This window comes from Diabrotica undecimpunctata, chromosome 9, assembly GCF_040954645.1.
Source record: "Diabrotica undecimpunctata isolate CICGRU chromosome 9, icDiaUnde3, whole genome shotgun sequence".
In the NCBI taxonomy this organism is placed as follows: Eukaryota; Metazoa; Arthropoda; class Insecta; order Coleoptera; family Chrysomelidae; genus Diabrotica; species Diabrotica undecimpunctata.
The window spans coordinates 37,885,905-37,904,247 of NC_092811.1; the positions used below are offsets into that span (position 1 = coordinate 37,885,905).

Below are 18,343 nucleotides of genomic sequence, written 5' to 3' on the forward strand. Positions count from 1 at the left end.
AGTAGCTGCAAATAAAGTACTATAACCCACCACGGATAAGACAAGGAATCACAAAAAGAAGATTTCAAGCGTCACCTTACTAAATTATTTTTTTGTTCACGATAAATTAAGTAAATCTGGAGTAACATATGACAAACTATATAGATAGCACCCGTTAGTGATAAGTAGTTCGTTCGAAATTAGTATTTTTGTTATTTAAGCTATGTGTTGTTCTTGATTTCGTTCTTATAATTCATATCTCAACCTATCTGCATATTTTTGGATCACTAGTTTGCTAACTTTTGCGCTGATTCTTTTACATCCAGTCTTCGAAAATAAATTGACACCCTCTGGTCCCCAATCGATGAATGTCATTATTTCCCTGAAAACAAAAAAATTGTACAATACAATCGATTAAAGGCTATAGCGAGATAAGATGGTAAAAACTTCACTCGGCTGTATTCTTAATTGAGACTGAGCACTAGAAAGTACAGCTGGTTCCTAAAAAAACTGATACGACTCTTAGTAAGATTTGATAATTTTGAGCAGTGTATTTGATTGGTCTGACATTATATTATATTTATTATGACAGACAAATAATAAAATAAACAAACAAACAACAAACAATTGATTACATATGTTTATTCATATTTTGAAATAATTATTAAGGTCTAAAGTTTGATATTATTTTGAATTCCTGCATTTTATAAAGAGTATATAAATGATAGTTTTTACATAAAATAGGGTTGTTGTTATTATTTTTATTATTATTAAGGAATAAAACAAACGACTTAACCCAACAATATATTAAAGCAAGAATTGTAACCAAATTGAAAGATAACTGGGCACTATCAGAGGCAGCAAAACATTTTAACATAAGCAGAACCACAGTTTTTCTATTAATAAAAAATTGAGGGAACAAGAAACTGTCTAAAGAAAGCGAGGATCTGGAAGACCAAAACTATACTAAATTTAGCTATGTAAAAATAAAATTAATATCTTGTAATATCTCCATCAGCATTGATAACAGCTTGTAGTCTTAGGTCCATCTGCGTGAAGGGAACTATGACATTGTCGTCTTTAGAGAGCTCTTCCCAAACCTGTTGTATACCGTGTCACAGCTATTCAGCATTTTGAGGTATAAAATAAGCCGGTAAACAATTTTATAATAACCCCCCACACATTCTCGATTGGGTTTAAATCTGGGCTGTAGCTGGGCCATGGTAAGGTTTCGATGTTGTTATTCTGGAGCCACTGGTTTATTATATTTGCAGTGTGAACAGGACAATTATCTTGTTAAAGGATAAAATTATTTGGGAAGCATGGTGTTTTCTAGAATATTCAGATGTCTGTCTAACAAACCTGCCATCAATCATCATCATCAGTGGCATTACAGCTCGTTATGAGCCAAAGTCTTCTTCAGAACAATCATCCATTCGCCCCTGTCTCTGTCAATTCTTCTCCATGTTTTAACTCCGATGTATTTTAGATCGTCCTCTATGTTATCTTGATATCTAAGTTTTGGTCTTACTCTGACTCGTCTTCTAACTGGTCCTCTTCGGTTGAAAATTTTTCTGATCGTTGCATCTTCATCTCGCCTAATTACATGTCCTATCCATCCTAACCTGCCATCAATACGCCATACCATTCCCATTCCTCTAGATAAAATCCATCCTCATACATTGGCGCTAAAATGACCAGCTGCTCAATATCTATCAACATATAGAGGATTAAATCTATTATTATCTGGTCTATACACTCCAATTTTGCCCTTTTTAGAAGATTAAAAAATTTTCTCGTCTGTAAATATTACCCTGTCCCAAAAATCTTGATTTTGTAGCTGATGGTTTAAAGCAAATATAAGTCTTGATTGCTTCTGTTGTGGTGTAAGAGCTTGTTTTTTGCTGCAGTTCTAAACCTAAGACGCGATGCTTTAATTCTGTGCCAAGTTGTTGTCTTCCTTCCCGGAAACTGTGACATATTTCTTGCAGTTTTCGCATCTTAAAAAGGATTTTCTTCTAATCTCTTCAAAAGCGTACGATCTTCATGAGCGGTAGATATTTTTATGTTCCAGAACCTTGCTTTCTTTCGAGAGTTTCTTGTTCTCTCCATCTTTTATTAATATTAAAAACTGTTGTTAGGCTTACATTAAAATGGTTCGCTACGGCAGATAGTGATCAACCATCTTCTAATTTCGTTACAATTCTTGCTTTTAGTTCTTTGCTAGCATGTGGAGCCATTTTTTGAGGTTGAACAGAATAAGTTATCTGACAACTTTTAAGATTTGGCAGTGACAGTGACAGTATTAAATAATAAGTATTTATCCTTTAAAATACACCGCTCAATTTTCTACAAAATACGCTTCAAGAATCGTATCAGTTTCTTTTAGAAACCAGCTATAGTTGAGCTCATACAAATTTTATTGAACATTGATTTCGCGCGCGTAATTGACATTTAAAATCGACGGTCTCTTCAAGCGTTGTTTGTGGGAGAGCAGTTCATTCTACAGAAAAAATGCTTATAAGCATTTTTGTTTAAAATTTTATGAGCTACATTTTTTATTTGAAATATTTTTTCTACGGTGTACAGATTCTTGGTAAATCCATTTTTTGTGTTTTTACCTCCCTTCGAGGGTAAGGGTACCCGGAGGTAAAAGTGGTAACCTTTTTAACATCTTTTTTGGGGTCCCGAAATTCATATTCTCGCCAAAATTTACCTTGATCGTATGATTTTTAGAGGTTCAGTGGCGTTTTCGTCTTTGACGACTGGAGTATTTATAAATTAAGTTAAGGTAATTGAAAATGACCTTAAAGTCAATAGTTTAATACGCTAAAGTATTAAAAAAAGGCGGTACTGTAGACTAGCAGAAAATAAGTAATTTTATTATTTTTGATAAAAAGATTTGAAAAAGTGTGGTACTTGGAGAGTGCCGACAAAAGTGAATACCAACTTCTTTATTATTAGGTGAATTACTGTATGTAGGTTAATGAAATTTTATGTCTGTTTTGAAATAATTAGGCATTAATACAAAATAATAATGAAAATGTTAATGATGAATAAATTCTATGGGTATTATATGTAACATTTTGAAAATTACTAAAATCATTAAACATAATTTTTAAACAAAAAAAAAAAAGATTTTTTAAATTTAAAAGAACTATGTGTAATGTTATTATAAAAACATATTAACAATTCTGTAATAAACAGACATAAAATTTCATTAACCCACATAGTAATAACGCGCTATAGGAAGTACTCACTTCTGTCGACAGTTTTTTTTTTCATACAACTAAGAATTGTATATTCATCATTGGCACACATATGGGTAATGGTCTCAATTAAAAAAAAAATGGTATGCTACTGTGATATTTCAAGCTAAAAATCATTTTTAAATTTTTCATTTATTTTATGACAAAAAATTTTTCTTCTTTTATTTTTCATATGGGGCGCCATTTTTATGCAAAAAAAATAAAACATCTTAACGCTTACTTTTCATTTCTTTAATACATTTTCAAGAAATATCTATTACAACAATACTAAACTTTAACTCCGCCTGCAGTTTTGTTGGGTGGATCGAGTAGCTCGACAGAACTGTTGCCGCTCCTAAGCCCGGATAAAGGAGGAGGGGGTGTAAAGCCAGGTTAGCACTATTTTAATAGACTTTAAAACCATACAGCTCATAGAAACAGGATTATACCTCTGAATAAGAATGATTTGATTACGACGACTAACGCGAGAAAGAGGACAACGAATTTACAGAAAACGAGAAATATACTTCGCATCGATACTTGGAACGTAAAGTCTCTAAACACAAGAGAGTAGGAAATTACAAAAGAGCTTGTAGAAAAAAATATAGACATATGTGTACTACAAAAGACGAAGAGAAAAGGAAAGGGTCAAATTATGTTAGATGACATTTACAGTGGTGTTGCGAAAGAAACCAGAGCCAAAGAAGGAGTCGCCCTGTTAGTACACAGAAAATTTTTACACCAAATACAAAAATGTAAATAAACCTCTGAAAGAATAGTAAGTGTAAAAGTTAAACTGGATGTCAAACCTCTGAATGTGATAAAAATCTATGCACCAGAGAACAACAGAGATACCACCACAAGGGAAAACTTCTACCAACACCTTCAGACTGTAATAAACGAGACCGCAAATGATAAATGTGTAATCATTATAAGTGATTTTAACGCCCGTGTTGACAATGATAAAGTTCCAGGAATAAAACAGCGATATAATGAAAATATCAGAAATGAAAACTGAGACCTTCTGACGGACCACTGCAGCATAAACGAGATACGTATTAATAATACATTTTTCCCTCGCAAAGAACAATACAAATACATTTTTGAAAACAGCAAAGGACAAATATCTATGATAGACTATATTCTGTCGAATAGAGATTTACAGCCCTCTCAAATTTTGTATGTAAGACCACTAACATCAGCAGAAATAGACAGCGATCATAAATTGGTATTGTGCAAAATCCGAATGAAAACACATATATGTGACAACAAAACACCAGAATAAGCAGAATGGAGGAGACCCGTGTCGTCAAAATAGCAAGAGATAATAAAAGAGGAAGAAGAAGACGAATAATAATACTAAACCAGAACGTTCTATGGCTCAGAGAACTATTGATCAAAGCTACCTCTCCGGAAAGTTTCAGTTAATCTAACTGAAGCACCCATATATAAGTAAATAAGAAATACACTCAGAATATATGCACGAATATGACAAACAATGAGACTAAGAGTTGAATCTTATGTCATATTTCAGAGGGTTGTTTTGAACACTTTTTTGTAGTCTATTTAAAATTTTATTAGTGGTACTTTTTGTTATTATTCTGGTTTAATGTTATTATATTAGATAGTTCTTGAGAATGTATTAAAGAAATAAAAAAATATATGTTCAAATGTTTTATTTTTTTGCATAAAAACGGCACCTCATGTGCAAAAAAAAGAAGCAAGATTTTTGTCATAAATTAAACAAAGACATTAAAAATGATTTTTAATTTGAAGTATCTCAGAGGCGTACCATTTATTTCTTAAAAAAAATTGAGACCATTACCCGTATGCGCGCTAATGATAAATATAAAATCTCTTATTGTATGTCAAAAAGTGCGCAATGATCAACATTTAAAACTCACCAAATTTCATTTGCATATCGCAAACGGTTTCAGAGCAATAAATTGTTAATTTGTAAGAAAAATTTTGACACCCCATATATCAGAAAACGAAGCATTTACGAGCATATGTTTATACAGCAAACTGTCATTATTTTTCATGCAGAATCGCTCCTTGAAGTTTGTTGTACTTATTCACTAACACCCTATATACTAATAATATCAACTCAATACTACGACTAGGTAACTCAAATACAACTCTTCTGAGAAAAACGCTTTTACAGATTATTGCAAAATTTGAATTCTTCTCTAGCCTAAAATTGACATAATATTAAAGCTATATTCCGTTTTTAACATTCTTACCTTCTTTACTCACTATCCATGAGGTTTAATAATGAATATATTTTCCAAGATTAGGAATATCAGGAGAAAAGTTAGAAGAGTCCCAGTTATCTAGTTGTTGCATACGTATGCTTTATACCAAAATCCCAGTTATTTACTTATTGTACTATACATTTTGTCCTTGTTCTTGTTTAAAAATAGCAACATTAGAACTAGTTAAAGTTATTTATTTATTTCTTATGTTCAAATTACATACTGTTATACATAAAAAATAAAAAAGCACCTACTAACATTTAAAAAAATAAATTATTTACCTACTTTAACTACTTTATAAAGGATAATATTGATATGAAACAATTTGAAATTTCTGAAGAGGCACAAATAGATAACTTCTTCAAGAATCACCTTCATAGTCTGGTGTAAAATAACCTGCAGGAATCTCCCAAAGCAGGTGATTTCATAGAAAATAATGACATCGGATCTTTATATTTTTGTACTGACATTGGAATCGGTTGTTGGTGCAAAAGGTTCCAAGGGCGATTGAATTGAAGAACGGATCCATTTGGTTAAATTCAAATGTCTAAAACGTTCATCAGAAAATGATTCTTTGAACTCCATAATGAACGGCTGCTAAAGCACAGCATATCCATTTTCATCGTTTTTCTGAATAGTTATGTGATCCTTTACAGATTTTTTAAAATTTTTTATGCCTGATTGATCCAAATCATGAACAAGATAATGTTTGTCTCCTTTTCTTCTTACTTCCCGAGCAATTTGCTTCCATCTTCAGGCCATAAGGCTTTCCCTACATGTTTGAATTATGTATTAATTGCAGAGTAAATAGAATCACGTTCCGTCTCACTGTGCATAGAAACTAAGAACTTGACTTCCACATCTGTCACTAAAAAAGGTGATACAGATTGTTATATATGGTAGTGATTTAACAAATATAAATTGCACTGGCTATTTCATAACTTGCTCGGGATCCTTGAGTCTCATTCCAAATGAAACAATCTCCTTGTTTACTGACAAATGGGGAAGTTGTAGTTAGCAAGCCTACGTTTATAAAAGAGTGCATTATTTGTTGGATCAGAGGCTACTAATAAAACTTGCTGTAGATCCAAATTTACACTTATGTGTGCTCCATTAGAAAATTCAGCATGAACTCGATCTATTTTTCTGGTTCTAGCTTGATCCTTAAGAAAGAGATGAGCTTCATAATCTACTTTCAGCAACGATTTCTCATTAGTGGTTGCAATTATATAATGAGAACAAACACGATACTGATCTTTTTTAGGATAATGAAAACCTAGATTAAAATTTTCATTAAAAATTTGTCTATACATTGCCAAGCTAACTTTCTCTTCAGCTCTTAAATCACACAACTCACAATAAGGTCTATATATCAGGGTAATATTTAAAGATTAATCAAGATAATGCCGTTCAATAGATTATCGAAAACAATAGGAATGCACAGTAGGAAAGCCTTCAATATGTGACTTAACATTTTCCAAAACTGTCCAATCAGTTATTTTTTTTCACGTGATTTCCCCTGTTATCACTCTCTGTTGTATTTTTAGATGTTCGCTTTTTTATGGCAATATCAATTAATACATTCTTAATTCCTAGTGTATTTATAAACATCGTCTTAGTACAATCTTTAATCCTTCATTACTCTTCGGAGAAAAAATGTTACTGAAAGGTTTCATTTAATCACATAATCTGCCAGTACATAGTAACCTTGGAAAATTCTCGTTCTGTCCAATTCAGTTAGTTTACTAATTCAGTTAGTTTACTATAACACTGGTTTTGACAGTTGGTGGGACAAGCCGGTTTCATAGTTACTTCGGGAATACTTTTATTTCTTGAAGAAACATAAGTTTTCCCTCTGGCATGTTCCTCTTTACGCAGATTTTGTTCCCATTTATCGAGAACACAACGTCGCATTCGTGGACGATTAGTTACTTCAGGAAATATTTGCATGTCATCTAGAACAATGTTACTTTTATTACTACATTTTGTTGATGAAAGCATGTTGTCAATTTCATCATTAGATGACTTTTCTTCTTCAGCAGGAAAATATTTTGAAAAAAAAGGTTCTGCCACAGCTTCAATGTTATTTGAATCATGGTCCTCAGTTAAGCCACCTGACTTAATTTAAAACTAAAATTTAAATAGTAGCATTTTCATTTTAATCTACACTTTTCATTTTTACAAGACAAAAATTATTCGCTATAATTTTTAATTGAAGCAACACTATACCTTGCCTAAACAATTGTAACACATTGTGAATAATTGAAAATATAGATTTGTACATATCATTCGTAAGTATTGCAGAACAATTTGCATTACCGCTGTGAACTACAAAATCACGTTATAGCTACATTATTAATTTTGCACTCACATTTTCGAAACAAATTAGTCCTTAAAATATTCAACGGACGAAATCTTCGTCAATGGTGACAACTCAATAGTAGTACTTTTCAAGTGAACTTACTTACGTGTTATAACTCGGTAAGTGTAGTTGCATAGTTGTTGCTGCTAACAGCTTACGCATTGAAATGTGCAACAAGTACAGTATTGTGCGAATTAATGTGAATAGAGATCGAAATTCAGTTTTCATAAAGTTGGCACACCTGCTGTGCCTATTCTGTCAACTGTTTTGTCAAAAAAACATCAAAACCTCATTAGTATATTGTTCAAAACACGTGCTTTGTGTTTTATATCATAATTATATTTTGTTGTATCTCGGGTTATGTGCAAGTTGGTGTTGTTTTCATTGATTTAACTGTGCAATCAGGTTTAACTTTTTAATATATATATATATATATATATATATATATATATATAAATCTTACCATCATTGCTGCATCATTTTATTATAGGTATGTTTGTGCGTCCACTCGAAAAATTGAAATATATCTAAATTTTAAACTGTTGTTGACTATCTTGCAACAATGGCTACTTCGGTGTCAACTCAGTTTTCTATATACTTTAAGAATAAAGAAGATGATTTTTACTTTCACTAAGATAGCAGTTTTGCATCCACATATTTTGCCATCGTTGGAACGTCCCAATATACCATATTATAGCACCCCGACATTTCTGTGTCCGCAACGGGTATTTTTGTTCATAGGAAAGCTGTTCCTGCATCCGCAACGTTGCCATTATCAAATACCTCGGTTGAGTTTATTATTCATTTTGATGTGATCCTAAATACTATTTGTACTCTGTTAGAAAATATGTCTGCGTAGAATATGCCAACTTATATTTTCAAGGTTGTCTGCTAGATAATGAGTAGCATCATTTTGTAAATGAAGGAAAGTACAGTACTCCATAATGACAAATCGAAAAGAAATCGTAAATCAGGAAAAACTGATATAGTGTTATTCATGACTCACAGGAATATCACTAATTTAAAATGAGAATTAAAGATATTAAAGAAAGAATTAAAGAAAAAGAAAAACTGAAAAAAAAATATTCTACTAAATAAAACCTAATATGTCAGAAAGTGATAGTTTTGAATATTAGGTTAATCAAAATATGCAGCAAATACTAACGCACTATACAGAATGTCCCTAATTTTCTAAGCAGATTTCAGTATTGCATGATATAATAATATTTTAATAATGGTGTCAAAACTAATGAATTTATTATAAAAATTCCAAAATACTCAAATAAGATATAATGTAAATTATGTTGCATCGGAAAACCTTTTTAATAAAACTTATTAACAATTATCAGTGTTGCAACTTTTGAAATAAAAGTAGAGTATCAAAAATAAAAAGTGAGAGAATAGAAACGTTCCTGTTTACCTAGAAAAGTTTCAGACCAAAGTTATTAGCTACATTCAGAACTGAATTGTTTATAAATAACATTTTTTTTATTATTAATTAGTTTTGAAGTAATGATGCTGTTTCAAAAACATATTTTTCCACTATTTGTAACATTAAAAAATATCTTAAATATAATATATTAGGCATAATATTAATCTTATAACTTTTATTATATATATATTTTAAATTTGAAATTTTTGAGATTTGAAAAAATCGTATAATATGAAAAAACATTTAATTTCCTTTTTTGGATGATAGAAAATGGTGCTTGTAATGGCATCGACATTTTTTAAACAACAAATCCCATTTTTTGTAACAAAATTCGAAAAAGCATATTATTTATATACTCAAACCAATATTAAATATAAATCATACAGTATAATTTTTGAGAAAAATGTAGTTGAAAGTTTTTTCGTTCTAATGATTACTTCAAAGTAGGTGAATATCTCAAAAAACATTATAAGTAGCAAACAGTTGTAACTGTGGTGATTATTTTTTTTAAACAATTTTTGATAAGACAAAAATTTAAAAAACGTTTCGGTATATTACGATTATTTCAAAATTGATTCAGATGAGACTGAATATTATTAATTAAAGATTAAGCTCTGAAACTCTGAAGATTGTTAACAATAGTAAACTAATACAAAATACATTATATTGAATAAAATACACTGAAAACAAAAAATAATTTCGAATGTGCTATAAGCACAGAAGTAAGAATAAATCGTAAACTAGTGGCAGGCATTAATGTATCTCGTGATTGTCAGCCCAGTGTAAAATTGCATCACAAATTAACTCAACCGGTAAATGTTTCGTATAAAAACTTTAATTTGGAGTCATGTTTTATTGCCAAAAATATTTGTATTTCTGGATTTAAGTTCTTCACACTCTCTTTTTTTTGGTGGTGTCTTGTTTCTTATGTGATCTGTAAAGATTTTTTTTGCAATTTCTTTTTGGTCTAAAGTCCATGGCACAAGAGTATGACTTTTTTTGTTGATAGTAGGGACATTTTTAGGTTCGACTTAAACTAACTCACTAGCATCTAATTCGACATCACTTGTTTCGTCATAACATCCTCCATGTTTAAGTTTATTTCATCTAAAGTCTTGCCTTTATATCACCCTGCTTCTCCTTTTTCCATCAGCATTAAGAGCTTGAAAATGTTTGCCGTTTTATATACGTCATCGGGAAATCTATACACCTGCTTATGTACGCCATTAATGTGATCCATAAAAGTTGTTAGTTGTTCGATATCATTCGGCGACATGTTGAAGATTTGGGTGGCTAAATGTTTGCATAATCTCGTCGATGTAATGGTACCAGGATTTTTTACTCCACTCATTTTGACATATGTTTCCTTAACTTTATAACCGGTCATCGGATTATTTGTACCGATTTTCGGGAACAAATATATATTTGAATCACCAACAAAGTTTTTTCTTCAATTTGTCAAAACACCTGTGTGTTCTTGTAGGCCAATGCTGAAGAGCACAGGAACACCCCTTCCTCGTTTGTCACGAATCAGAACTCTTTTGAATTTAGTTGGCAATGTTTTTCAGTATGTGTTATGGCTTCTGAAAACTCTTCATATGTTTGATGAGTACTTCTTTCAGAATAAACGTGAAGTGGCATGCGCTCCATTTCGCCAAAATCGTTAACTTGTTCCATTTCTTAATATTTAAATCTGCAGTAGCAACGGTTGATATCTCAAACTTCCAAGCATCCTCCTGTATCTGCTTAAAAGTTTTAAAATTTGACGCTGCTTTAGCTGTTGTCAACGTGGAAATATGATATTTTCGTTTCAGAATAAGCAATATGGCGATATCACAGCATTGTTTTAAAGAAGTTTGAATGTTCATTGTAATGTAGGATAAGCAAAAACTTTCCTGACTGCATCACATTTTGCTACTTTTTTAGTAGCGTCAACAAATAAATCGAACTATACTGGCTGAAGTGCATCATATAAATTTTTGATTATTGGTTGTAAAGTGTGTATTTCTATCAACGATTTAGTAAGCTCTCTCATTTTTCTCTGTGAGTTTTTAAATAGCGAGCTCGGAATTTACAAATCAATAAATCTTTCTTTGCCACTAAAGAAACTTTCCTTAACTGAGGATCTACTAATAAATGTTTAACAAATACGCACAAAAATACATCGAAAAACACTAGCGTAATGCGTAGAAGACACTTTTTTTTTTATTTTGTGGGGCTGTGCTATTATCACTGCATCAGTAGTAATCGTGAATGTACACCAACCTATCATTTTATTCTTCAGAGATGTTCCTTTAGTGATTTCATGATTTAGTATGGACCATTCATCTTTTAGCAGATTTAAAATTCTCTTGTTGATATGTTCAGTTTTCAGCCTATAGATTAATTGATACTGTATAAAGCAAACTCAATAAAACAATCTTTGTGTTAAATTAAGTAACGTAAATAAATCCATTTAAACTTGTGCATTCGTGTTTAAATTAAATATAAATAATTGTATAAAAATACACATTTTAGAAGTATTTAATTTTGTTCCGAAGGGATTGTTTAATTATCGTATTTTGTTCAATTCTCTACTCATAAAATAAAAGCTAACTTCTAACACCTATCTATTAAAATGTTAAAAAATCTAATGTTGACCCGTCGTGTACCTGACATCGCTTCAAGGTGGGTGGGTTATGCGACTTTCATCATCAGGTTTATCATGCACAAAAAGATATTAGTATCTAGTTTTTGAAAAACGTCTAAAAATCTGTCCCTGTATTTAAATTTATCTCTAATTAACCACCCCGAATCTGAATTTGTTCTTTTACAATATCGAAAGGTTTTTCGAATAAAAGTTGTTCGCAAGGTCAGCCCCAGCCGTGCACATGTCGGAAATATACAGTCTTAAAAAATCACAAAAAACAAAAGTACGAGAGTAAAGTACCACAACTTCTAGATGAATGTTGCTGTAAACATTTTCAAATGATGCATTTTAGTAAAAAGCTTAAATATGAAATTTCATCAAAGTAATATCGTAAAAATAATATATTTACAACTTAAACTCTATTACCTACATGTTACTGTTATTCCAATGCAAAACATCTATATATTTGATGGTATTTCAGACGGTTAGCAATGTTGCCAAATTGAAATGACGCAGAATAATCGAGAGAATGAAAATAATATACACCAATGAATTATACTCCATTGTTTCATGCGCCTCCTGAAGGAGATATCGTGAACTAATATATACACAAATATTTCATGCTAACACCATTGTTACGTCACTTAAAATCCTTAATATATTTGTTGCTATAACTCAGAACTATATGCAAGTTTGTCACATTCCTTGTTTGGATTACGAGTGTCTTCTGATGTCAGTTAGAAGAAATTGGTTACGACCATTTTTGAAATATAAGCGATTGTAATACTGCGTCCGTATATTGACGCAACAATGCGGCGGATGCAGCATTACATGCAAAAACATAAATGTAAGGACGCATCAATGTCTGGAGGATCTATATATATATATATATATATATATATATATATATATATATATATATATATATATATATATATATATATAATCACTCTTAGGAAAAGAGAAAGGATCATAACACTTAAAGAGCATACACCAATGACTCAGAAGGACATTGCAAAGGAGTGTTGTGTAAGTTTGGATACAGTAAACAAAATAACTAAACAAAAAAAGGAAACAGGGTCAGTTGCAGTGCAGCGGAAAGGAAAATGTGGAAGAAAACGGAAGACTACTTCTCGAGATGAAGCCTTTCTTTTGCGCGATAGCAAACTTCATCCCAGAAAAACAAGTTATAATCTCCAGCAAGATTTAGAAAAGGCTGGAATAAAAATTCACGACTCAACGGTACGCAGACGTCTCTTAGAAGGAGGGAGAAGAGCCGTGAGACCGCAGAAGAAACAACTTCTGACAGCGCCTATGATGAAAAAAAGACTAAATTGGGCAAAAAAATACGCTCATTGGAGTGCAGAAGGTTGGAGAAAAGTGTTATTTTCTGATGAGGCCCACTTCCTAGTGCAGGACCAGCAATCAAAATTCGTACGAAAGGCAGCCAATGACTCACTTTCAGCTAGCCATATTAACCAAACAGTTAAACATCCCACCAAAAAAATGTTCTGGGGCTGTGTTTCATACTCAGGAACTGGCAGTCTTATTCCTATTGAAGGTATGATGAACAGTGAAAAGTACAAAGCCATGCTAGGGCAACGCTTAGCTATAGAGCTTGACAAAGTACAGGCCGAAGAGACTGCAATTTTTCAACAAGATTCAGCTCCGTGCCATGTATCGAAGGTTATGATGAAATACTTCACGGATAATAATACTACCCTTCTTGATTGGCCTGGGAATTCACCTGACCTTAATCCTATTGAAAATTTGTGGGCAATATGTAAGGCTAAACTGCAAAAATTTGACTGTACGACAAAAACAAAAATGGTGGAAGCAGTGATTAAGGTGTGGTTTAGAGATGAAGCAATCACGAACAATTGCAAAAAACTTGTGGATTCCATGCCTAGAAGACTCCAGGAAGTCATAAAAGTAAAAGGGAGACATATTAAATACTAATTAATGAAAAAAATCTCATTTAAGTGCATTTAAATTTAACTTTGGCCTAAATAAATCATATTTACAAATTAATTCTGTTTGTTCACATTAATTCGCACAATACTGTAGATAACTTTAGATATCGAGTTGTAGTATTAAAGAAAGAATGATTTATAAAGTTATCTACGTTTGAAAGTTAGTTATATTGACTCAAAGGGTGCTTTGTAAATTGTCTGGTTGTAATATAACATGAAGACGATATATTTACATCTATTCTTAAACTTATCTCAAAAATGAAAATTTTCGAGTTATCTAGTTGTAGTATTGAGGTGACGTTATACAAATATGAATATTTAAGTGGACTAAAAATAGACACTTTGAACCTTTATAACTCACAAACAATTCATTTCTGGCTCTTGGGACAAAGAGAACTTCTGATCAGCATGACCAAAGCTACCTGTCTGCAAAGTTTCAGTCAATTTAACTGAAACAACTTTTGCATAAGAAAAGTGCCGAGCTTCTGTATTATTTGAAAAAAATTCGTCCTTATTTTTTAATTATACAAATCAACTTTGTAATAAACAAATATAATTCGTAAACTAATTAATATTTTAAGGGTATCGCAACCAACTAGTTCCACTTACTTTATATCCTCTTCAGTGGGATTTAGAATCCCTCGTTCTCTATATTGATCTTTGATACATTCTGTAACATGCGCTTCTTGCATAGGTAAAAATGGTATGTAATGATCGATTAAATTACTTTTTACGACATCTGAAAATTGAAAGCCGCCTACAAAGGAAATATTTATATATTAATTAATATATTGATTAATAGTCAAGAATACAATGTGCATGGTTGCAAGTGATCCCTTGCATCTAAGTTAGTTATTAGAGTAAACTAATAATATATTAAGTACATATATTATTCACTCTCAGGTGACCGTTAAGTAGCATCTCAATAATGTAATACAGATCGTTAGGATATTAATATATTTTCATCGCAGGAATTACAGTGGAATTTGGATAATACGGCCTCGGTAGTTCCGCCATCTCGGTTGTAACGTCAATTTTTAATAGGTTCGGCCAAAAACTATTCGATAACATTATCAAAAACTCGGTTTTATCGGCTATAATAAAGTAAGCCTCGTCTAAAGCGTCATAAAATTTTACAGTAGGTTGTCGTTTTTTATTTTATGAAGAATAAAGGCTTTGCGGCATTGTTCCTTCCAAGAATGTGAGAAAGCCCGATTATCCCTTCTATGTACAGTTATGTGACCTTGACAGTTCTATGTTTTCTCATTTATCAGTGCCATCTTAATAGGCAAATTTTCTGTTTCAGAACAGTCCGTTTAAGAAATTTTCGTTACCGAGAAATTGTGTTTATTGAAGAGTGAAATTTAGTAAGTAACTTTTTATTTTTTAATATAGCAAGTTGTAGTACTAAAAGGAAGGCTTTGTCTATTAACTGTCTAATTGCATTCGTGGTGATGTAGATTCAGCTTTACTCAAATGGTTCAAGAAGTGTCGCAGTTCTGATATTCCTGTGTCCGGGCTACTTTTAAAGGAGAAAACTACAGAGTTCGGAAAACTGTTTGGTGAAGATTTCACATGCTCTCACGGCTGGCTAGATCAGTTTAAAGCCCGGCATTCAATTTCCTTCGCGAAAATTGTTGGAGAGGCAAAATGTGTGGACGAGAACGTGACAGGTAATTGGTTACATTGCTAAAGTGGCGTGCCCTCCAAGTATAAAAACCTGGCAGGACCCTGGGCTACCTATCTTTCGACATACGCCCGTAGTGAAACCTCTGCCCCTACGAGTCCGACACCAAAGTGAAGGTGCCACGCCACGCATACCAAAAACGTCCCGTGGGTTACCCCGTAGGGTTACCACGACACGTCCACTATACACGTCCCGTGGGGGCTCCACCTTCCCCGTAGTACCTGTGTTGTGAGTACCTTGCCTACCCGTTATTCCCACACCACGGGCGGATAGGTTCGGCAGGCGGAGGAATTTCCACCTCACGCGTAGACAGGTCGCCGCCGAGGATCTCTCCTCTACCACTCTTGGATCTCCCGGTGGGTACGTGCCGGGGCACCCACACCACGCCTGACCAAGGTCAGGAGAGGTATATACGGGCCCAGCTCGTTCAACCTCACCAGGCTCTTTTGAAATGGGAGTAGAGTGGTCCCACGAGAGTCTCGTCTCGGATACTAGGAATGTAGACCGGTGACCGTGTCGCCGAAGCGACCGTGTGCGTTTCTACCAACCCGACACCTCAAGCGACGGCTCTCCACCTCCCGATTCCTACCCATTAGTCGCCTCTTACGACAGGCAGGGCTTTCTGACCCCGGCCGTATTCTTATCTCGGAGGGAGGGTAATTGGTTACAAAACACATGGTCACAACTAAGGCAACCATACAAGGATGAAGATATCTTCAATGGCGATGAAACTAGTGTCTTTTACAAATTAACGCCAGAAAAAACTTTAAATTTCAAAAATCAAAAATGTGTCGATGAAAAGCTTTCAAAACAAAGAGTCATGGTTTTTGTTTATTCAAACATGACAGGTACAGAGAAAAGAAAGCTTTTGGTTATTGAGAAAACACAACCAACAAAAAAACGTGGATGACTTCTGCTATTTTTGAAGAAGAATTGAGAAAGTGGGACAAGAAACTTTCTTCAAAAAAAAAAAGAAAAATTCTTCTCTTGGTTAACAACTATGCAGCAGATCTCAAGCTTAATTTAACCCATAGCAATCTAGTTTTCTTACCAGCCAACTGCACGAGTGTCTTGCAGCCTATGGACCAAGGAGTCATAAGAAGTGTAAAGTACCATTATCGGAAACAACTTTTGAAAAGAATGATTTTTTGTATGGGCAATGGGGAACCCGTGAACATTACCATCCTTGATGCAGTTCAGTTTTTAGACAATGCGTGGAGTACGGTTACGTCAGTGACAATTTATAAGTGCTTTCGTCAAGCTAAATTGACTGTAGTTTCTCCCAATGTTCAGGATATTGACGAAGATGACGAAAAGTGTGGATACAAAAATTTAATGTAAACCAGAGACTTTGGAACTGATCTTGATTCCTATGTATATTTCAGTAGACGATCAGGTAGAAACATATCAAGTTTTAAGTGATAAAGAAATGTGGAACAAGTGCAAAATGTGGCAATGGATGTTGATGAATATAATGAAGAAGAAGATTGCGTTGATTGTCCTAAAATTCAAGAAGCAATGAGACGAGCTGAGAACATTTCCAGGTTTTATCAGTTCAAAGAGGCATCCACAACTACCAAAGAAGGAGCTAAGATTATTAAGGACACTACAGAAAAAAAATTTATTTTTCGGAAAGGATTGTACAGAAGAAAATAACTGACTTTTTTCAGCCGTAAAGAACTTTTTCATAAAAAATGTAAGTTTCATATACATGATATGTTTTATTTCTTAATTTTTTATCCTAAATGCAGCTGTAATAATAAATAATGCTGTAATAAAATTTTGCCTCGTTAAAATTTCATTTTTTCTACTTCTTTTATAATGTAACTCTGATATAGCGTCATTTTTTACTGGACCCTTCAATGACGCTATAACCAAGTTCCATTACATACAAATATAAAGCACAACAATAAAAAATGACAAATCTGTATTACAAAATTAGTTATGGTATATACAGATCATGCAAAATATATATTCAGGGATTCTACAGTATTCACTGCCTTCCCTCGCTCAACCGTTTCCATCTCTCTCTGTTGTCCCATTCTCCATCGTTTAGGCCTCTCTTACTCAGGGCGTCGACTACTTCGTTCCTCCAGGATTTTCGGGGTCGTCCTCTTTTCCTCCTTCCTATGGGGCTACATTCGGTTATTATTTTTATCCATCTGCTGCCGCTAGTTCTTCTTACATGTCCATACCACTTTAGCCCTTTTTGTTCTATATATGTTAATATGTCTGTTTCTCTTGATGTTCTTTGCTTTATTTCGTCATTACTTCTCCTATCCATTCTTGTTACTCTGCAGCATCTTCGGAGGCATTCCATCTCTGTTGCTACTATCTTACTGCTGTTTTTCTTGTTTATGATCCAATTTTCAGCCCCATATGTCATAATACTTCGCACTAATGTTTTATAAATCTGTGTTTTTGTTTTCATATTTAGGTGTCTATCCCACCATGCTGAGTTAAGTTGTCGGATTGTTGTTCTTGTTTGTCCTAATCTTTGTGTAATTTCTTCCTCTGTTGTTGCCTTTTTCGTGATTATTCTTCTTCTCATTGCGCCGTCTCCTTTCGAAGGTTGGCGATCTAAATGACAATTGTAGTTTTTTCGTGATTATAAACCCCAAGTATTTGAATTTATCCTTTCCTTTGATTGTTACGTTATCATCAATCTGTATATCTTCTATATCTTCTTCACTTGTAGATAGGTACTCTGTTTTCGCGAGGTTAATATCTAGGCCAGCCTTGGTATATTCTTCTTGTAGTTTCTTCATCATGTAGCTG

The 18,343-nt window shown here is 33.1% G+C and overlaps 1 protein-coding gene across 1 annotated transcript in view; it reads right to left on the reverse strand.

Moving 5' to 3' along the window:
- Positions 1-222: 222 nt before the first annotated feature.
- Positions 223-18,343, reverse strand: part of LOC140449858 (torsin-1A-like) — a 34,697-nt gene continuing 16,576 nt past the window's right edge. The window contains exons 4-5 of the mRNA XM_072543241.1: positions 14,488-14,635; positions 223-361 (exon numbers count right to left, since the gene is read on the reverse strand). Of these exons, the coding sequence (XP_072399342.1) occupies positions 226-361; positions 14,488-14,635 (284 nt within the window). The 3' untranslated portion in view covers positions 223-225. The remainder of the gene's footprint in view (positions 362-14,487; positions 14,636-18,343) is intronic.